Source organism: Trichoplusia ni, chromosome 20 (assembly GCF_003590095.1).
Source record: "Trichoplusia ni isolate ovarian cell line Hi5 chromosome 20, tn1, whole genome shotgun sequence".
Lineage (NCBI taxonomy): Eukaryota > Metazoa > Arthropoda > Insecta > Lepidoptera > Noctuidae > Trichoplusia > Trichoplusia ni.
The window spans coordinates 6,659,261-6,683,133 of record NC_039497.1 but is presented as its reverse complement, the minus strand read 5'-3'; the positions used below and the strand labels follow the sequence as shown (position 1 = coordinate 6,683,133).

Below are 23,873 nucleotides of genomic sequence, written 5' to 3'. Positions count from 1 at the left end.
TAAAATAAGTCTAAAATTTTTAAACATCTTAACACGTTTTAAAATATAAAACAAATATTCAAATCTAAAATCGTTTATTCAAATCAAGCTTCAAAGTAGCATTTTCAACTTCACCCCGTATCTCAACCCTTCACCGCTCTCTACATGCTCAAGCTTTAGAGAAGAAACGGCTCAACATAATAAAATAGCACAGTGCGCTGTATTTTTTTAATTTTAAACAAATTACTACACAGATATCTAAATGGTACGGAATGCTTGTTCTGAGTCTGTCTGTGTGAATATTACTTGAGAACTTTTCTAAGTTCGGCAGTCGTATTTCGAAGAAGAGAAACAAGCTGTCAGCTGCTGCAAAATAAGGAAGTGTTTTGATCGCAGCTGATCGCCTCCTAATAGTAACACACTCGTAGCCCTAATTCCTCTTTTGCTTCTGTATGATCTATTATCATACACACGCAAAATCTAACCAAGGTTATAAATAGATGTAAGTTACGTAAGTTGTGCGAGGAAAACTGCGTTGAACTTTACAACTTGACTAAACTATTTTCATTATATAAACTTTGCTGCACTTGTGTTCCTGTCTTGAATGCTTTGGTGACATAAATCTTGTGTATGAAGAACGCGTTGAACAATTTACGAATACGTCGGATGCCTTTACGGAACTACTCGTGTATTGGGGTTGTCATATGTTTTATACCGATGTTTATAAAAACTACTTTTGTGCCTTAAACGCCCCTTTTTAATAGTGTACGTGAAAGATTATTTCGCATAGTTTTGATTACAGTTACCTTCGTAAATCCATTGCATTCCTAGATTTGACCTATTACTTTGAGTTCTGAAGTCAAAATAAGCTTATTTCATGTTTCGAATCCTTACAACTCTCTCTTTCTCCCTCTAGCTCTTTATTTCCAGCCTGTGCATTAAGAAATTTGTCCCGTTGTCCCGCCTCCAAACCCGTGCCATATTGGTCCTCAGGGTATAGATCCTAAAAATAATATTATGATCAGTAGTGTACACAAATTTCTTGGTTCGAGTGCAGTTTAAGTGACAGGAACATCAAAGGCACGAATTGCTACACAACTTTACCAACTCGAAAAGCAGTCAGTACGCTGTCAGAATGTAAGGAAATTGATACATACAGTGCATCGTTATTCGACATCTTAGATAAAGCAATATGTCTGCTACACTGACGTCTAACACCTGCTCTGAACCCGGATACCAAGTAATATGAATATGAAGAAAATAAACGTCAAATTTATCCGTACCAATGGTCAAAGGAGGATGATATAATCTCTCCGAACATACAACGGACCAGACTACATTGGTCAAAGACAAAAATGGAGCTTAAGGCTTTGGAATAAGAGCACTAATGTTAAAATTGTTGATGTAAATGATCTTTGTTTCCCAATCAAATCTTCGGGAAATAACGAAATCAAATGAGATTTCGAATGATACCCAATTTTCATATTAAGACGTGAATAAAATTAGGATAATCCAATGATCTCGTTCCCAATTGCCGCCATATTTCTTTTTCTTACGTCATTTGACGTGGTTGACAAAGAAAGACGTAATCGAAGTTATGTTGTCGCATTAAATACTCATTTGTCTCCATTACCACTGTTTCACGATAATTAATATTGACTACGTCGTGAAAATGATTTTATTTTTCACATTATTTTTCAGTATCTTGTTGCCTAGCAACAAACAGTAAATTTAATCCCAAATGTTTAGTTTTGTTTTTATTTCGATTCGGTTCTCGATTTGGTCCTGAGGTAATTACGTTCCAAATCTTACCATTGCAGCAATGCAACGATATAGTTTACTTCTGAGGTGTGTAAACAAGTGATAAATTAGCGAAAAGAGATGCAATATTTGTACCTTCCGGTGGTTTGGTTATTTATTTAATGGAATTCATTAATAATGGCCTCGCATTTCTATGAATTATGACCTATGGGGCGAACAACAGTGCACTGCACGATTTGGCTCTGGTGTCAGTAGTACCAACTCGATCGCAATTCAGTAAAAACAAAACTCTGTTAGAAGTCAGCCTACAGACAAAAAAGAAAACAAAATTTTAAAAATAATAAATCTACGGCCGACTTTGGAGCATTGCAGTCTCAATGTTTTTGCCTAAAACTGAATATTCGTAAACTATTCGAGTTGGTGTTTTTAAACTCTTTTAATTCGTCATTTTTTTTGAAATAATATTGCTATTGAATAGATTTGATACATTAGTATTAGTTTATCGGCATTGGTATTTAAGATTTCTCATTTTCGTAAAATAAAATAAAACTAACCAAACCGTCAAAAAAACAAGCATTAGTGATGCCCTGATCTCCTTACAAGATTTTGCATCTTTTGGTTTATAAATAACTGGCCATCAAAACGAAAAAAAACTCAAGTATTCCTAATATATAAATTTCGATCATCGAAGCTGAAATTTCCCAGTCGGCCGAATTAAAAGGGTCTGTCAAGTATGCAAAGTCACTTTTACAAGTCAGTGGTGGGTAACATTTTCAATAACCCAAATATTTTCAGGGTTCATCAATCTTATGTATTCATGGTAATCGTTATAAATTAAGGTTCTTATAATATCATCTTTCATGTATTTGAGAAGGAATTTCTATTGTTCCTCTTGAAATTTTGATACGGGTTTGGTCCAAGTTCAGAAGTTACGTGGGGGGAGTTATTCTTTTGTATCTTATCATATCAGGGTTTTTTCCTTTACGAATTAGACTTCTATATTAATCCCCTGTGTCCATAGAACTTTGTTTCTAATATATAAATACTAATTTGCTTAGAATAGGATAAGTACTTGCATTAAAGTATTTTGTCTCTGTAGTGTTGAAAATATTAGTGAACCTTTATAATCTTTCAGTATATTATTTTATCACTTAATGCACTAGATAAATTGTCCCTATATCAGGTACATTTTTTTACCATTGTCCGTGGTGTATTAAATTGTTAATTTGTACTCATTTCTCAAATTAGGTAATTATTTTTTATGTAATTCTTATGTTCTAATGTCCTTCTTTTTCGAGTTTCGTTATAAATTAGGAAGTAAATTTAAATAGTCACAACTTTTATTCTTAATTTATGCTCAAGTGTGGCCCCGAGCTTAATAATAATTATGATATAATTTTCTTTAATTAATGACCTTGAAGTCCTTTGTAACGGTTTCAGTAAAGACAAAAAAAAACATTTTGTTCCAGTTTGAGAAAAGAGAATTTGAACAAAAAGTTTGTTTTAATTATGCTCAAATACCTTAATGTTGGACTAATGGCAGACTCGACTGCCTTAAATTTTGAAGTTTCCGTATTTAGGTTATTTACAACCATTTCTTGGAAGCCGTTTGTAAAACTAAATCACCTTAAATGATGATTTTAGGATACAAAAAATATTCTAGAAAATGTAATAAATTAAATTTAAGAGTATTTATTTCATTCATCAACTTTCTATAAACACCTTTTTGGCTTTTTTCTATTTTGTCAAAAATTTAATAAAAATAAAAACTTTTCCGAGATTTTCCTGAGAATTCGCACTCGTGTAAAACATTATACGTTTAAGGAAAGCTATTAGCCTTCAACTGGCTCTTAAAATTTGTTCGTGACCTTAATCTCAAGTAGACAAGACTGTACAGTCAACAAAACAACTCCAACTCTTTCAGGCAAACAACGACCATATTCCAGTCTCATAAGGTTGATTATTGCGTGATACTCGAAGTTGCTGGCGATTATGTGTGGTCGTCCGTACGTATTAATTATAACGTAGATTGTGGTCAATCTGCGGTCGGTAGTAAACTATTAAATAACAAGAAGCCCTAAGGAATATTGTTCAAAGAGTATGGTTGCAAATATATGCTGTTACGTGACCTTATACATTATAAAACGTTCTTAGTAATTTCGACGAAATTATATTTACTCATCTAAGGTTTTTTTTCTTTGGTTATTAAAGTACCCAAAGAGTAAAAGGAAAACCCAATTACCATGGCTCCGCTGTCTGTTCGTCTATCAATCCAATCGTTTGTTAGTCTATCCATCTTTCCATAGGTCTGCAACTAGGTTGTTTCTCATGACCCGTGTTGGTATGATCAACAACTTTATCAAAAACCGATGATGACTACATCAGTCATCATCGGTTCGTCATCATTCATCTTTAGCTTACAGTCTTCCAAAAAAATTATGAAGGTTAATACACAAAAAAATAACTAAATTCATGGAATAATAATGTAAAAAATACTTTCCAAAACTCGTATCCATACAACATCAAACCATGACAACGGTCAAACAACACGACAATCAAGGATCAAAGCCAGCCTGAAAATTCTCAATAAAAAAAACGATAAAAAATATACCCAGTGGAATGTCCAAATATTTACAAAAGGCAAATGAAGCCTTACAAGGAGATATTTAAGCTGTCAATGGTCCGGATATTGTTGAAACGAACTTTATTCAAATACCCCGAGATCCAGGTTTTCTCCTATATTTTTAGATATTTTGTTACAAACACCTTTTCTTTAGTGTCGACGTCTATTGCTTGTCTTTTCAGACGTATCTTCTTTGACAGTTACATTATCTAGAATTATTTTTGGGGCCTTGCTAAGATATCTTGAATTCTATTATTCAGATTTTGTCTTTTGTTACCTTATACTCGCTTTTGGTATAAAACAAATTCAGCAGCGGTTAACTGACAAGATAGGAACGTGAAATTTATAACCGGTCAAGAACGAGACTGAAATTCAAAAGTGAGGGTTCTGTTCAAATAGGCTAAAGATAACCAATTGGTTGATTGCAAAATATATGTGTATGGACTCTTAAATTTATTTGTCACTTACCAATAAATTTTAATGTATGACCTTTGCCTGAACTCGGTCTTTATTTTTTGTTATAGTGAGAAGATGAATGCATATTCTGTAATTTTTTTAACTGTATTCATATCAAGATTCATGAGAAAGAGCCTCATACCAGATGGACGGACAGAACGCCGAACCTCAGTATTAGGGTCTTTTTTACCCTTTGTGTGAAAACGAAAACCTTAAAATGATGTTCTTTTAACTTTTCGTAATACAATTTAAGAATGTGTAAGGTTTAAAAACATAACGAAATCTATAAAATTCAACGGACTAAAACTAGCAACATGTACCCAATCTATATCTATACTCTATATACTAATATATAAAGCTGAAGAGTTTGTTTGTTTGTTTGTTTGAACGCGCTAATCTCAAAGACTACTGGTCCAAATTGAAAAATTCTTTTTGTGTTGAATAGACCATTCATCGAGGAAGGCTTTAGGCTATAAACCATCACGCTGTGACTAATAGAAGCGAAGATACAAAGAAAAATGTAAAAAAACAAAAACAGGGCAGGTAGGCAGATAAAAATCATAACTTATATCTTCTACCCACGGGGACGAAGTCGCGGGCAACAGCTAGTATAGTGATAAAATTTTAATTCGAAACGTAACGTTTCTGAATAAGGTTTACTTTCCAACACTGGTGTTTAAATGCATTCCAAAGTTAGCCCACGCTCGCTGTGAATTCTGGTTCAAAATTAAATTCGTATGTCCCTCAGATTTACTGGGATTTTCTAATTATTTATTGAAAAGTTTTTTTCGTTTGTCAGATTGCGCTCGTGAAAAGAAACTTGCTTCTTTTATGTGTAAAAAAATGTGATATAAGTATCTTTCAGAGACATTGTCCAGGTTTGGTTGGGTTAGCAAGTGGGGAACAGGTGAGCAGGATAGGGAGCCGTGAAAGAACTTCGGAACGGTCTTTGTCCAGCAATGAGACACAGGGAGCTCGTAAATATAGGTTATATTTCAAATGCCGCCTCTTTGCATGGAAATGAGCAATTTCACTAAGAAACATCTTCGATCCTGAAATAGTAAAAATAAACATAGAAACACTTCTAAAAGTTAGAGAGAAAACCATTTAAGAAAGACCTTTTAAACTAACATTTTGCCTTCAGTAAAGGGCATCCTATCCCATCCACATTCCCCTTATTACTAACACAATCAACGTTAGCTTCTAGGTCACCCAACTTCCTATCCATTCTGTGATACCGAACCGGAAAGCAAGTGCCGGCTAGAAACGCCTACGAGTTATCCGAGGGCCTACCGCCATATCTAAGCCAATATTACTGGACTTGTGGAAGCGTGACAGCGCTATACACAGCATATATCGGCATCTCTTTTCCACAACTGGAATCACTTCAAGAGGTGCTGGTAAGCTATCAGTGATCCATTCCACATCACTGCCCATTCTGCCGCAGAAATTCAATATATTCGTATAAATTGGGACTGGCATAGATAGCTATGCTGCACTGAATTCTATATGCTAACTCTGTTACATTTAATATTTTGGAGTTTTCGTTCCAATATATGCAGATTCTTTTATCATTTTTTTCCAATTGCGGTTTCATTTATCGTTCAATCATCGGTTTATGGTTTATACCTCTTTGTTTTAGATCACGAATGAAGACTGATTATGTTGTTACCTTGGTAATAAAATCACATGTAGGTATTAACCTACTATATGGTAAAAATGGAAACCTACCATTGAGGGCCCGCTGTCAGCGTCGTGAACCGTGATAGCTGGACAGTTGAAAATTTTATAGATGCTGTTTTAGAAGTTTAGGTTAAGCAACCGTTGTTACGGTCATAACAGGTCAACCAAGTGGTTTAAGCTACGGAATCCTTAGTGTTGCGAGTCCGTCTCGCATTGGACCAGTTTTTATGAATATGTTCTGGAATGAGTGCTAACATTTTTTATAAGTTAGATGAAGTCTAAGCACGAAGCTACCATATATCCTAGTCACCATCACAATTGTTTACAACACTACCTGAAACGCATAATGAACAATATATCACAAATACGTCGTACAAAACACATATAACCCATTATTGATGTCATTGTACTAAATAAAGCCATTAGTCGCAGGCTCAGCCATCTATATAATGAGGGATGACAGCTTGTATTTATTCGCCAGCTAATAACTCTATTTGAACGGGAGTCATGGCTTCTGCATCGATTATGGCAGTGTGCCAACCCCTTCACCTGATTTAAGCTGATCGCTACTCATGGTGACTTATGATCTTGAAGTCGTACATGCTTATGAATGTAACTGGTTGAACGATAAATGGTTTCAGAAGAAGAAATAAGAATTCTTGTCTGAGTAAAAAAATACACTTATATTAGAAGTGAGAAAGTATATGGGTTTATTTGTGTATGACCGATTTCAAAGTTGGTATGGAGCTAACGCGTTATCTAACACACAGGCAAACGATTTCGTTAGGGGAGGGTAATGTTTCTGCAGCTAAAAGCGACAACTATCCGGGAAAAGCCTCGAGCAAAAGCTAGTATTCTAGTAACATATCAAAACTTTCGCATTGAAGACCTGTTCACCACACAAGCGTGAAATCCTTGAGAAAAATCCATTCAACCGTTGGTAGAGTTCCTTCAAGCAAAGTCGGGTTTAAAAAAATTACATGGGGATATGCATAGTATTTGACCACGTAGCATAAATATAAGCATATTTATCCTGGACAGAAAATATCATATTATGTAACTTTAATCAGGATACTGTTAAATCTCTCAAACATTTCTCGTGTGCGGAAATTAAGCCCGTGAATTTATGTAGATGCAAAACGCTTATCTCTCCGTGTGAGATGTGCTCGGTTGGATTATCTAGCAATTACATCTTCTATCCTTGCTGGTGCAAAATGTTCTAGTTTTGGGGTACCTTGTCACTTACTTAGTGTTGTAATCACGCTGGATTGTAGTACCATCTAGGCGCTTGCAAATGATTGACCCGGCTGGATATTAGCTATTGTGCAAGCCCACGTTAATTTTTGGGATCCAAAATTTTTGGCCCATACCAGTGTCTATGGATAAGCAAAAATGCGATACAGACAGAAATACGTGCGTGATTGTAATGTTAATATGTATTTTAATGGTTGTCATTATTGAAAATAATACTAATGGCAGATCAAAATCATTCATCTAAATTCTATCTATGTTTACTAATTGTTACATTATCTACTAAGGCAAGTAATATCTTGGTTTTGTCCTCGCGTTTCGGCCCTAATTCTTAGTTTTTGTCGCCATTATCTTGGTAAATTGAGATTAATGCTAAGAAATATAAATCACAATTTACCATAATTCCTTTAATAAATTTCAATATTGTGGTGTCATCATCAGTGGCCTCTAACATCTATGACAGGTGATTGAAACAGCAGCCGTGTTAGTTTTTCTGTTTGGTACTTGCGCTTATGGCTAAGAAGGCATAGGCACAGTGTATAGCTATTTTTTTTTATGATGACATTCGTTAAATTTGCTTTTCCAAAACAAAAAGTGTTTGTCTAATGATATTTCAAAGATTTGCATTAATTAAATGATGTTCCTTCACTTTGCTTGCTCTTGAAACTAGTTCGGTGCAATGAACTTTAGTACATAGCAATTTACTCTTTCTTAAAAAAACTACAGTAAAGAGTCCCAGATGAGAATTTTGCACCAACTTGCGGTAGCTTAACATCTGTCTGCAAAGTTAGTTTCAAGTAATAATAAAAAAAACTAAGAGAAATGAGTCAAGAAATTTCTATAAAAAACGAAATTTCTGACATCTGATAAATATGAAAAAGTAAAAATACGGAACGATGCCGAGAATGACAAGCAAATTACGAAATAAGACCTTACAGCTTCGTAATAAAGGCGATGCTTAGTTGTTGCTTTCTTTTACAACGTTTACATAAAATATGGAAGGTTATTTTTAAGAATTGAAACCGGTAAAGTCCGTGAGTTCCGAGCGTTCCGTACAAATAGGCTAAAGATGAAGTTAACTTGCAAAAAAAATTGGTCAGAAATCATTTTTTTTCCCTCAACTTAACCGTTGCTTAACCTCAAATTGTATGTTTGTTGGTATTTGGTGAGACAAATACATCACCCTTGAACATTGTAACTGCCAACCTATCATGCTTCATTCTATAAAGCCTTAATGCGGAGGGACGGGTAGATAGCCTTAGTAAAAAGGTTCCCTTTTGATATGGAACTCTAAAAATATTTTTCCCGACATCCTCTGCTTTGTTAACTTGTCTCGTTTTGAGACGTTGTGTGGACCTAATTAATTATTATATGGCTTAGACGTCTGCATGATTTGAATAAAATATGGGCGTCAGGGTTTGCTTTCCTCAAAGTTGGAGCCTTACAAATGTTATGTCAATTTTGAAGTTTTCTGAGACATACATTTCGTATGTAACGCGTGTTTGACTTAAATTCAGGAGTTTCATAAATTCATAATGGTGAACTTCTCAACGCATTTCTTGGAAGATTATTATGGAAATTTAATCTAAGTTTAGATCATCAGAAATTATGAACAAATCTCTGAAGAAGTGTTTCAAGTCACCTTGTATCATCAGGTATCACGATACGTTGACAACCCATTGGCATTGACAAGGACATTAAAATGCCAACCCAATGACATTAAAATCCTTTATTAAACATGTTTAGTACACAAAATGATACCTTTCACTTTACACATTATCTACATAATTTCTTGCAGGCAAAAAGGCAAAAAATAACCTCACTTCGATCTCGCAAAACAGTGAAGCTCATTTAGAGACAGAAGGTACCTGGGCATAGGAAACCTTAGCGAACACCTTTTTTTTTAGTCTCAGTGAACATCGGGGGTAAGGATGCGGAACATTCAAGGTTGCTTGTTATCCTTCAGGTAGGGCCTTCGTATATCCTTCCTCTTAATATTATAAAAGCGAAAGTTTTTGAATGGATTCCCATATGCTTGTGTTTATTCCTCTTTCACGCAATAACCACTGAATGGGTTTAGACGAAACTTGGTACACAGTTTATTTTTAACGAGGATTAACACATAGGATAGTTTTATCGTGGTTTTATGTTGGGATCCTTTTCGGATTTGTAGTAGACGGGCCCGCGGGAAACAGCAAGTTTCAAAAATATTTTTCAGGAGATTTCGTGAGATATGGCGATTACCTAATATGTTTATTATATTTTTAGATACCGATCTGTCCAAAGTAATTAATGGTAGTTCAAGCAAGAAATTAAGATCAAAGTTTAATGGATTCAGGAAGTTGGCACCAAGAGACGCCAGGGGCACCAACCTAATGAGTCTATAAAGTCAAGTCTGACTTCCCTTAGGGCGTGCACTGATGTGGACTACATCCTTATTTAGCTTTGACACAAGGATGGGGCTAAAGTGTATATTCATCAGATGTGATGCAGTCAGATAGAACCTTATAGACCAATATCTACCTTATAATTTAATATATCTTATGATTTTCTGTTATTTTTTTATTTGGGATAATTTGGAGATATATGACTGGCCTGCTGGTCTAGTGGTTAGTGGTCCTGACTTCTATACCGGAGGTCGTGTGTTCGATTCCCACCCAGGACAATTGTTTTGTGTTGACATGATCATTCGTTGTGTTTGGATGTTATTATTTTTAATATTTGTGTATTTGGAAATATATAAGTTCAGCGTTCGTTATCAGTTATCGAGTTCTCGTAAAAGAAGCCTCGTTTAGTTTTACTAAATAGGTTTATTTCAAAGTAGTGAAATACTTTGTCACATCACAACCCTTTTTTGGTCTCTAGATTCTAACACTTTCAAATTATCCAAAACTAAGCTTAACATATATTTACGTAATCAGTCAATATATAAGGAGATCAGTTACATCAAATTGTATTTTCGATAACCTCACAGTACCTGTGCGAGTATTAACATGCATTCTTGTTGAGCGAGACATCACTTACCGGTGTATTGCGCTGTCTTGCTCCCTCCTCCCTCAACCCTTTAAGAGCTGATAGTAAGCCCGTTATACTAAATTCATGCAAATACATTATGTCAGGGTCTCAAGCCAACATACCTAGTTGTGTTGAACATTATATCAAATTAACGTGGCTCAGTTACGTCGTATTAAATGAGTTTAAGATTATACAAGACCTGTTTTGTCCCAAATGGTAATGGAATACGTTGTGTTTCATGTTGCAGACTTAGAAGAAACAAATGAAGATGCTGTCGAAAGTTGTTATTTTATTTTTAATTAATGTTGTAATTTTAGTTGTAGAATGTATGATGAAACACGTCATGTGAGTCGGGTTTGCGACACTGACGGTGCCTTACAGACAGACTATGGAAAAACACAGCGAGTTATGAAAGATATATATGATTTAGATACTCACAAAATCATTTGTCACCAAACAAATTCATGACCGTAACATTGTTGCTGAACCACGATCTTTATTTTTATTTTGTTGTAGTGTCAATTTGACCTTTGGTCGGTAAATTTTGTTGGTTTATGAGATACCTGCTGACAGAAGAACGTCAATGTTACTCGGTAGAGTTGACTCAAACCTATACCTATCGATTCATAATATTTAGAATTTCTAGTTCTCTACATCTTTTTTTAAACCCCTATAGGATGAAGTGTTTGTTGTCTACAAGCAAATATCTGCTCGCAATCAGAAAAAGAACAAAAGGCCACAGATACCATAGGGGCACACGGTGAAATAGAAGTTCAGCTGTTTTTTTTTTTTTCAATAAATTCATTTTCATTTCAAACGATCATCGCCAAACAGAATCACGTTCCTATTTCAGAAAAAACTTCAGAGGAAGAGAATCGGTCCTTTTTAAAGGTGTCTATGGGGAAACAGATTTAACATGCACAGGCCATAAGAACTTTAGTCTAAAATGAGATTGACCACAGTCCACAGAGCGTTACAGCTTTAGTCAGTTTTTTGACAGCAATACCCGTCAATTCACATCCAACACTGTCACCAAGCAATTAAAACGTAATTTACCATCACCGTACTACAAAGCGAATTACATAAACGCTCATCCCACAATCGCTGACTAAACTCTTAAGGCTTTGAATCTCTAGACAATTCAGATTGTAACACCCACTAATGGCCGTCATTAAACACTCAACCTGACAACACAGAAAAAACAAAAGTCTGTCTACCGAATGGTCGGGATCTGAGCGAGGCTTCTTGGATCCTCGGAGGTCTCACGCTATCTACTATATAAGTTGTCTATTGACTACGCCAGATGTGTGATGAAATTGACGAATTAGATAAAATACTCATTCAGTAATTATTTTTTTTTAATAAATTATTATTTGCAACTAATAAATAAATAAATGCGGACAACATCACATACATTGTTCTGAACCCAAAGTAAGTTGCTAAAGCACTTGTGTTATGGAATTCAGATACAACGAAGGTACCATAAACACCCAGACCCGAGACAATGTAGAAATGTGAATTTTTACATTGACCCGACCGGGGATCGAACCCGGGACCTCAGAGCTAGCGACACCTTGAAACCGGTGCGTACGCCACTCGACCGCGGAGGTCGTCAAAAATTGAAGTAAAGAGTAATTAAATTTGTAACAGAAAGAATATAACATCCCACAGCTTTCACACAACGCCATCTTGTCTCAAATCTTGTGTTAAGAGCAACTTACAAATTTCTAAATTACACCCAGACATTAGATGTGACTGCATTAAGTAGAACCTTAATTCTACTAAAAGACATTGATTAGAATATGAACGAGTAGGAAAACTTTAGTAGATTCAACATTTATTTAAAGTAAAAGCTAAGAATGTAGTCTCAGCGTTTGTTTAGTAAACGAAAATGTACGATTTTTGTTTTTATAAAAGCCAATTCTTTTGAAAAAGCAAAAAGTAGTATCACCTATTTCCACAGTCAAAATTATTTCGCACTTTCTCAGAACTTTAAAATTATTCATGGCCTTTTTGAGAAACATTAAGCCCTCAAAAAGAGTTGCTAAGTTCTAACAAAAGACGGGTAATACAATCATTATTTTCTAGACAACTAGGCAACTGTAGACAATCAAATTCAATGAGCTGATATTGTGCTTTTCAACCGCCTTCATTAAGACGGATGTTCTCAATTCGTTTGGTTTTTTTTTATGTTTGTCACCTCAGAATTTTGGCCTGGGTAAACCTATTTTGCCGATTCTTTTTTCATTTAACGTGATAACTGTCGCTGTGTACTTTTTTATTATAAGTTGATTGTATGTTTTTGTGTTTGAAACAACATTTAGGCAAAATAGATTCACCGTTTTATTGTTTCGCGGAAAAACCCTCTTGAAAATCCACCTTCTCAGTTGAGGAAGCGAGTATTTTCATATTCCTACAGACTTAGGTAAGCCTCAACCACCATGCCGTGTCTCGATTTAGCCGATGCTTGGCAAAGCATAGCAATTCATCACGCACCGACCACAAATAGATCCTTCACATATAAACCATTTGTTTAAGTTAGAAAAAGTTTATTTTAAGTTAATCTATATCTTGGTGTGTCTTTTTATTCAAACACATTGATTATTTGATTTGGTAATCTTTATAGTTTCATTTTTAAACTGAATTCTTAGAATAAAGGCACACCAAGAGGGCTTTATTTTAAGTAGGTACCTAAACAATCGGTTTATAGTACGGGATAGTTAAAACATTGTGCCTTAACAATTATTTCTGCATCCCTGAAAATCTGGCACTTTACCAATCAGGTTGTGTCAACATAGATTTGCCGCTGACTGTAGTAGACAAGAGAAAATAACATAGGTATATAATTAGTGTTTAATGTAGGCCGATGTAAAAGCTTTAGAGAATTTAATTACGATATCTCAGAGAAAAGTTTTTAAAGCTAAGTTATTATTACTTCAAGATTATATTTGCTTAAAATCTAAATTTTAGTGGTTTAATACTAATAATAGTCCTTCTTTATACAACTGTTTCAACGTCCCCGCTAAAGCTCCGCTGTCGGTTCGTATGTCCGTCACCAAATTTTGTCTCCTGATCAATGCCAGTTGAGCATTAAAAATCAATATTGAGAAATTGGTACTTTCATGAATTTCATGGGAATTTTATTTTTTGATAACGCCCCCGTACTGGGAGTTCAATTTGCACTAGAGCCCTTGAAGATTTTTACAAACATATTCCATGTAGCATATTTTATTTTATTCAAAACGGAACAACAAACAGCTACACTTTGTGATATTACAACATAATAACATATTAACTTAAATAAAAATGTATTGAATTGGTAATCTGTGAACACAGTGCTGTTTTTAAAATGCTAGGGGCTAATTGAATCGGAGATGGCGAGAAACTTAGCTATATACAAATACGTCACTCAAACTCTACCAAAGAAAGTTCCCGCCCAACCTAAGTCTTAATACTCCAGAAATATCAAGAAAATTGCTTAGATTCAATCTAGGAGACCTGAGTGGAATTAAATGAGGTTTTCCCAACTAAGTCTAAAGGAGAGGTATCAAATAAGGTCAACGATCTAATCAATCAGCTGTTTGACAATATTTGTCATCGAAAGTAACTTTTAATGACATCGGTGAACTTTATACGCAAGTATATACTTAGGACCTGTCTATAAATACAGGTTGTTTTTTTAGACAAAGTCCAAATTTTGATATTTTTAATGTTTGGCGAGTAAGGAAAAGATAGATCTCTGTGGCGTGCAATTGGGGAGGCTTATGTCCAGCAGTGGACGAATATGGGCTTATGATGATGATGATGATGATGATGATGATGAGTATGGTTAAATGATTTTTCTTTTAGTGTCACTTAATACTAAAATAATAAGGATTTTACAAGATATTTACCTTAGTGACTAAAAGTGATTTCGATTTGTCATTTTGTAAGTTCGACTCATATTTGATCGATTTTAGTAAAATTAGAGTGTTGTAGCGCCCTCTCGAATCTTTATACCTGGTCTGCAATAGTCCTTGTTCCTGTAAAGAAGGATTGATTTATATTTAATAACTAGCTGTTGCCCGCGACTTCGTCCGCGTGGTTAGAAGATATAAGTTAGGAATTTTTGAACGGAAGCCCTTGAAGATGAATAATTTTCCCTGTTTTTTCCACATTATCCATTGTATCTTCGCTCATATTAGTCGCAGCGTGATGACCGTGAAACCTTCCCCAATGAATGGTATATTCAACAACAACATTTTTTTAATTTGAACCAGGACGTCCTGAGATTAGCGCGTTCAAACAGACACACAAACTCTTCAGCTTTATATATTAGTATAGATAATATTGTATCAGACGTTTTTATCATTTATCTACACTAAGTTTGTAAGTTTGTTTGTAAAGACAGTTTTTTTATCTTGGTTCAGCTATTCACCACACCTATGTATATTATTTTGTAAACAGCGACAAATTCTATACACAAGCTAACCTCGGCGTATTCACGTAAAATCGACTTTCAACATTCAAAGACATGTATATTGACTACATTCTCCGTACGTACAGTAAGGTGGCCTAAATAATATCACCTTGTTCCCAATACACGTAACGATGAATGATAAGATCTTCCCATTTGAGATGTCGATCGATGGATGTTAAAAAGAGGGAATGATACGAATTATTATGACTTTGTACTTTTACAGTAAGGACCTACAAGATTATAGAAAAATTAATGATTTTATTTGATTTTATTTTAAATCAAAAGCTTTTATTTCCAGTATTCCGTTTTCCAGGCACTTTTAAAACATTACAGTAATGACTCTAGTTGCACGCTTCCAAAGTGTCATTCTTATGGAGAAGAATCGGCAAGAAACTCCATATTAAGTTACTCCATCAATCAGTAAACCATCAGCCTATCTGGTCTACTAGACAAAGAACTTTATCAACTCATGCCTTGTCATGCTTTCAACTAAATGAAGTAATACACGTATTCACGTCAAAAGATACACAATGAATGAATTTGAACTCTTGAACATTAACCTCTACAGCTTAATTGATAAAGCGACTGGCGCTGGCTATGTAGTATGATTGAGGGTTGAATATTTTCCATTGTGTTTAATTGCAAATTTAAACATTTTATCGTTCAATGGTGTGTTAAATATAATTGTATGTCGAATATTAGGTATATTATGTTTTGGCAAAATCGACTGGTTTTTAAAAGCCTATATCCTACTCGAATATTTTTCATTGGTCAGCTGATAGCAAGTTTTATAGATAGATTTCGGATTTGGCTAATTCCTAGACATAAAATGTCATTTTTTTACACAGAAGTGGTTATCTATATATACTAATATTTAAAGCTGAAGAGTTCGTTTGTTTGTTTGAACGCGCTAATCTCAGGAACTACTGGTCCAGATTCAAAAATTCTTTTTGTGTTGAATAGACCATTCATCATGAAAGGCTTTAGGCTATAAACCATCACGCTGCGACTAATAGGAGCGAAGATACAATAGAAAATGTGGAAAAAACAGGGCAGGTATAAATCAAAACTTATATCTTCTACCCACGGGGACGAAGTCGCGGGCAACAGCTAGTAATTAATATAAGTATTTTTAACATTATTCATATGAACGAAAATGTGTACTAAAATGAGTGTTATCCAGAAGTTTTAATGAAATAATCCAAAAGCATAACGATGAAAGTTACATTTTGATCCGGTTAACTAGAATTTCATAACGACATCGACATCGCTATATTTATGTAACTTGTACAAAAAGTTTCTAGCCGTTTGTGTCAGGAGTTTGGGTAATACTTTCGTCGTTTTAAAAACAAAATAGATTATAGGAAATATTATGACTTAAAACAAAAGTGTAGAGTTGAAGTTGGTTCTTTAAATTTTGATTTCGTTTTCAAGGAACCATAACAATTGTCTTATAACCGTCTGGGCAGATGATGTAATAGTCGTTTGTTGACTTAAAAAAATTGCAGGCGTATAAATTTTCAAAACAGTTTTAGCTTCATCTTCTTCCACAAAACACTCCAACAAAAAAATACCTGAAAACAGTCGCACAACGGGCACATCACAAATAATAAAAAACCTAAACTTTATTAAAGAAAACCCGATCAAAAAAAAAGAAAACAAAGCTTCAAACGGACAAAGCTCCTAGACAGCTAAGAAACAGCCAAATATTCGACCGGTTTATCATTCAGTTACATGAACGCCATATAAAAGATACAAAAGGATCCCGTCAATGCAAATAACATGAAACCTCCTTTACTTACTGAAAGTGACAGTTTACGGAGGTTTAACCCCTCGCTACCCACGACGTACAATCACCAACAAAAGTCACCGAACACAATATGATTTATTATACAACGTGTAACAGAATAAACGCTTGACCTTGAAAACTGTCGTACATTCTCATCATTATGAACAACTTTTACTATGGGACCAATACTGTAAAGAAAAAAAAATGCTGTTCAGTTGAATTTATCGATTTATGCGCTCAGATATGTATGGAACTGTCTTTTTTATCGTGATTATATTATTAATCCAATGATAAAAGTTTAAAATGATGAGTAAAATTACCCCTTGAAAGATCTAGCTATTATTCTGACACAAGTTGCAAGTCCCAATATTTTTAATGGCATTTAGGAATTGGTATTTAGGATGTTTCCACTATGCTAGATGCCAAGTAAATTATACGTGTTAGTGCATAGCATATATCTAGTAATTTCAATCGATTTTGGAAAATGGATTAGAAATTAATTACTTTGTCAAATTAGAATGGTCCTGTCCAAATGATACTGTTATGTTACATAATTGAATAAATTTTGTTGCTGACTGTACTAAAGAAAATATATTTGTTTTACTTAAATCTTATAAGCGATATAAAATACACAAATCAATTTGAAAAGGGTTACTTATGCTGGTTTTTGGTATGTTTGAGTAGCGTTTAGATATTTTGTGGTAGGCATTTCTTTATCGTAGGCCGTGTTTTTGTGAGAATGTATTATGATGCCTTTTTTTAGAAACTACTTGAAACGCCCCGCAGTTTTGTTCCCGTGGGAATACGTGGATAAAATATAGCCTATGTAGTAAATAATAGAGCTTTCGATGGATGAATATTTCGAGAAATAGATTTACTCGTTTATTGGTGAAATCCTGACGTAAATATTTTTTAGTATTAGTTTGTATGTATTTTGTATAAACCCGATGCGTTTTCCGAAACATTGTTGTATCTTTCAATGCATTGAGTGTTAATAGATACATTACAGTAAAACCATATCTTTCAAACATACGTTACTGTTTCTTGTAAACATATAGATGAGAAGGAATCGAATGAAACCTAAAGATCTAGAAATTAAGGTATCATTTACTCTGTAGCTAAAAGATACAATACCAACCTCTTTGGATTACATATAATATATGACGTACCATCATTAGAGTTAGCTGAGCTAATTATCCGGCGGTTGAACCCACAGCTCAATACCCTTCTCATTCCCATCCACCATTACGTTCATCCCTTACAAAGTATTTTCTACTTAACAGTCTTACTCCAAGTCTAGGTGTTCTTGGTATAATCTGTCACAGATAGAAAGAGCTATGAAGCGTTTAGGTAAGAGATATGTTTTAGAGATATGTTCCGGATAATTGACTAGCGTTTTGGTCTAGAGGTTAGTTGCCCTGACTGCTATGCCTTAGGACGTGGGTTCGATTTCCACCCCTGACAAATCTTTATGTGATAAGCACGATCTTTTTTTTTAAATTTGCTAAGGATTTGAATAGATGGCGTTGTGTAAAGTTGTAAAACCTTTGCCACTATTATGAACAGATGTCAAATACTCCTATTTACGTGGTTTATTCACGCAATGCGCTGTTCCTATTAATCCTGTCTATCTTTACGTACTTACTACATATTATTACATTGCGTTAAGTTTCTGTCAAACTTAAATAATTGGTCGGTTTTCGATTAACTTCATGAAGGAGAACGTTCTCAAATTTCTCAAATCGTCAGTATTTTGTTTTTTTTTTGTTAGTTACCTCGAATTGGATCAACCGGTCTTGTTGATTCTTTTTTCATTTACCGTGGAATAGCTGGCATTTGGTTCAGTTTTATCAAGAATGGATCAGTAGATTTTCTATTTGAAGTTGGTTGTATATTTTTGTTGTTAAACCAATAATAAATTAACCAAACTATTTTGTCTCCAGGTACCTCAAATCTACAATGTGCATCCAAAGTGAAGTGATAATTCTTAAATACTCGTGAAGTGTGAGTGTGTGTGACGATGACGTCATATCCGGAGCATTTTAACGATACGGTGGTGAGAGTGGTGGATGAGGGCTTCCCACTGCTGATGCCGCGGTGGGGATACGTGGTATCCGCCTTCGTGCTGTTCCTGATCGGATTTTTCGGATTTTTCCTCAATTTAATGGTGATATTACTCATGTTTAAGGATCGACAGGTGAGTTGTTTGGATGGGGATTACATGTAGGTTAAGTTTAATAACCTTTTTATGTATGGTGGTTTCTAAATGTATTTCATACTAGCTGTTTAGAAATGCCTGATCTTCAAAGAATATTTTAGGCCAAAATCGGTCCAACCCGTTTGACAACAAAGCTAGCTCACTTGACGATTTCAGATTCCGATATTGATCTGTGATCCGTGATGAAACCTGTATTAAGAATTTAGTTTTCATCTCAATTTTTTCCTCCCATTTTACTTAGAAAACATTAAATTGTGGGTCCAGCTGTTATTCCTACATCTTTGACAGTCGTTACAGGTAGACAGAAGCTTGAAAAAGTCTGACAGCCAGTCTAACCAAGGGGGATCATGTTGCCCAGGTAACTGGGTTGAGGAGATCAAATAGGCAGTCGCTCCTTGTAAAACACAGGTACTCAGCTGAAACCGGTTGGACTGGTAGCCGACCCCAACATAGTTGGGAAAAGGCTAGGCCGATGATTTTACTTAGAAAACATGACGCTTCACGAATCAATAATTATTAGAACCCCAAGGCTCTCTACCTACACAAATTATTAGAAAGTATGTATTTGTTATTTTAAGATACTGTTACTTGGTTCAGCACCAAATGTTTACTTATTACTTATTGTTTCTTACTTTCAACATTTTATAAATAGTTTTAGGTATTACTCGATTTAAAACTGTGGACCTTTCTTCTCAAATTAAGGCTCTGACAATAGGCCTAAAAGGCACTCGCTTTTAAATTTCCTGTTATCCCAAAGGGACGTTGTTTCATTAGCTAGTCTTCATACCTATTTAAATTAATCTTTCAGTAAACTCAGATACACAAAAACATTTCCAACTATCTTTTAGATATCTTTTGCTTTTTGTATTTTGTTTTTCTTTACAGAATGTTGTAATCTCAGGGTCAATGTATTTTACAGACAGAAAAATATACCTATTTTGCACATATTAGAATTCAAATAACAGGATTAAAATTATTGGATTTTATTCTAAACCACATCTGGTTAAGCATTAAAAGCAAGCAAGCAAATAGCAATTAAGCTAACGAACATTGGTAAATACCAACTTACAAAGAAAATGTTTTTTATTTAGAAAGCAAAAATGTTGGTAGTGAAGTAATGAAAAAGCAAACGCACAGTAATGTCGTAAGAGTGCATCCTTCTCATATAAAACAATACGAACGCGCTATCTATCTCAATATTTAGTACATGCTCACATACATTCTCACAGTATTCACGTATAACTAAACCTACTGCATTTAAATGTAACCACTTTTCTGTCCATCCCAATCCCACATCGTCTAAACTATTATATTCATCATCATCACCATCATCACCATCATCATCATCATCATCATAATAATCAGCCTTTAGTAGTCCACTGCTGGACATAGGCCTCCCCCAATGTGCGCCATACCGCCCTGTTTTCGGCTTGCCGTATCCAGCATCCGCCTGCAGTATTTATTTATACTAATCAGCAAAACAGCATCAAATTACAAAGTATACAAAAAAAAAACTCTCCCGCCATACCCAACGAACCTCAATTTTGTTTGCTCTCAAAATGAAAACATTTCATGGGATAGAACGCTTTATTTTGTATGCTAATAGGGCAAATATTACGCTACATGTAACATGCACTCATGCATGGGCCGCCAACATAATAATAGCCTGCGTCGTAACGTCGGTTGAAAACATCTGTGCTAGGGTCAGCGCAGACCGAGAGGAATAATCCTTACGCGGGAACGAGTTTTCAGTTTGCAGCTCGCTTATGCTTGAGCTGTCTTCGTCTTCAGAATGCAATTTACATATAGTCGTTCGATTTACATAGATTCATGTGCTTTAGTATATTTTATTGGCATGTGCGGTTCTTCTTGAAAATAAGACTGTTTCAGTTGTGAAAACAAGATGCCGCTTAAGAACGTGTAGGTAGCGCATTAATTTGTCAACAGCTACAATATTATTTTAAGATTTGATGTACCCGCGACTGTACTAGCCAAGGCTAAAAACAAAGCGTACCTAGCTTAAGTGATTACAAGGGACCTTGAGACCGTACAATCATATTCTTTTACAACCAAAAATGCAAACTGTATTATATACACATAATCATAATTAAAAGATTTAAAAATTAAAAACCCACTTTTTTAAATGTCACTCCATGCAAATTTATCAAAATCGGTCCAGCCGTTTGATAGTTTGCCGTAAACTGCATTGTCATCGGGTCTGAAGCTACCCTGAAAATTTTAGGCTGGTAGCTTATCGGAAAGTGAATCAAAATTGAGTTTCAAAAATCCTCCGATTGGACAAAGAAACTGACTGAATGAAAATGTGGGAAAATACATTTTGACTGCGCTTTAGTGCGGTCTGCACCGACCCTAAGTATTCAGTATGTAAATCGAAACAATGGTGAATCGAATCAGTACGGTGGGAATGGGATGGACAGAAAAGAGGTTACATTTAAATGCAGTAGGTTTAGTTATACGTGAATACTGTATCAGATATGTTCTATCGAAAATTACTTAGCGCAGTGAGGTGAATGCTCCTACATTTTGACCGTCTATTTGCTTGGTCGAACAAAGATTTTGATGCAAAAAACAATACTGGACTGTCGAACAAGCAGTTGGGAAAAAACGAGACTTTAATGGAACGGGCACATAACAATTTATCAATCTTGTATTAAGATGAAAATGAAATTGTAAAATATATGTATGAAATTTTCTTAAAAAAAATTATATTCAAAAATGTTCAGGAATCATATTTTTTTACTTTTTAAACTAAATAATACTGTCTTCGACAGTTGCGGGCGTTGATTTTACTTAAAATAATTTGAGTTCTCCAAAATGAAGGTATGTATGTAGGTAGGTATGTTGCAACGGGAAGAAAGTCTTCAATAACGCAGTGCCTTAACAAATTTCCTTGTTTTACGAAACCAGTGACAGCTGTTAGTAAAAAAAAATACCAGCATTATCATCTATTATTCTAATCTCTCAACAATACATTTCATTGTTCTTCGCTTTGCCATTTCAATCGATTACGCTTCTTATATATGTAGCAGAACCATGAGTCAGAAAAGCAACGTTCAGTTTCAGTAATAAAAATAAATATTTTATCGATACAGCTGAGTGAAATATGTAGGCCCACAAATGGAAGAAAAATAAACTCTTTTGTTTATAAATCTTAAGTATCTAGTAAAGTAACGTGAAAGTGTTTTACGATAGAAGAGACCTTGGTATTGTTGATTCAATAATTTTGTTTTAACAAAAATATCAGTGGCTTAAAATAAAAAGCAACCGAGCCAAATTTGATGTAAATATTATGGTACAAAATTACCCCTCTTTTAGGTAAAATGAAAAAAATAATTAACTAAATCGGTTCACCCGGTCCGAAGATCACAAGTTACCTGTAAAATATAAAAAAAAAAGTTCAGATGAATTGAGAATGACCTTTTTGAAGTCAGTTAAAAACTGTTCGATTTTATCGATGAATAAAAAAGGTTACATTTAAGCATATTTACTCTATCAAATGCAAATCGAATGTAATTGATTTTCGTCTGAAATTCCATGCAAATCGCTTGACCGGCCTCCCTGAAATCGAGACAGGCAAGCGACAGACGTAACCAAAATCACGTTAGTTTCCCAAAATTCAGCTGAAATTCCGAGTATTATGAAATTGTACCTCAATTCCTGTAACTTCATATTTCAACTCAAATACCTATCCCTACTAATCCTTACCAATATTATAAATGTGAAAGTATGGACGTTTGTTACTCAATCACGCAAAAACGGCTAAACGGATTTGGATGAAATTTGGCATGCATATAGCCATTGACATGGAAAAAACATAGGCTACCTTTTATACCGATTTTTGAAATAGTTCCCGAGGGAAAATTTAAAAAGTGTTTTTAATGCTATAAGATCACTAAGGGGATGTATTTCCATGGAAACGGGAACCTCGGAACTCGCCATCTAGCACTTCAGTAATGAAGTTCCTACCCTGAGTGCTGTAACACCGTTGCACTGTTTTACCGACGGTCACGTCAATATCCAATCATGAGCAAACATGAACTACCGCTCTCTGCAAACTGAAGCCCACGCGGACGGAGTCGTGGGTAGCAGCTAGTATTGGTATTAGACGATTCACTTAATATATTTATGATTGATTTGGGACTGAGTTTACTCATGAAGAAATGTTTTGTAAGATTGTTACAATTTAGATCTAAATTGTGGTTAACGCTGATTTTCGTTCTTCAGTAAAAGATTATCGTTTTAATGTTTCGGTGAAACCTCGGGCGCCTTTTATAAATTATCGTTGTTAAACTAAGTATCAAAATAGTGAGAGTAAAAGATTTATGGTATGATTTTATTAGTAAAAGTTTGATGAAGGGAAAAAAGGTGAAATGTCACAGTACTTCTGTTTTTACTTCATCACTTTATATGATGCAATGCCTTGGTTGACGAGTAGAGAATTTCTCAGGCATATCTAATTAATTATCTTATCAGTTTTTGTTAAAGAAGAATGAAATAAATCCGACATTGTCCAATTCCCGACATTGTGGGTTCCATACAAATAAGTCAAAGATAAAAACCACTCTCTAGTAATCACGGTTCATGAGATTCAGCCTGGTAACAAAAAGTCAGGCAGACG

The 23,873-nt window shown here is 34.7% G+C and overlaps 1 protein-coding gene across 1 annotated transcript in view; it reads left to right on the top strand.

The window, feature by feature from the left end:
- Positions 1–23,873, top strand: part of LOC113503687 (pinopsin-like) — a 112,797-nt gene that overhangs the window by 36,440 nt on the left and 52,484 nt on the right. Inside the window, exon 2 of the mRNA XM_026885747.1 lies at positions 18,960–19,213. Coding sequence (XP_026741548.1) covers positions 19,037–19,213 — 177 coding nt within the window. The 5' untranslated portion in view covers positions 18,960–19,036. The remainder of the gene's footprint in view (positions 1–18,959; positions 19,214–23,873) is intronic.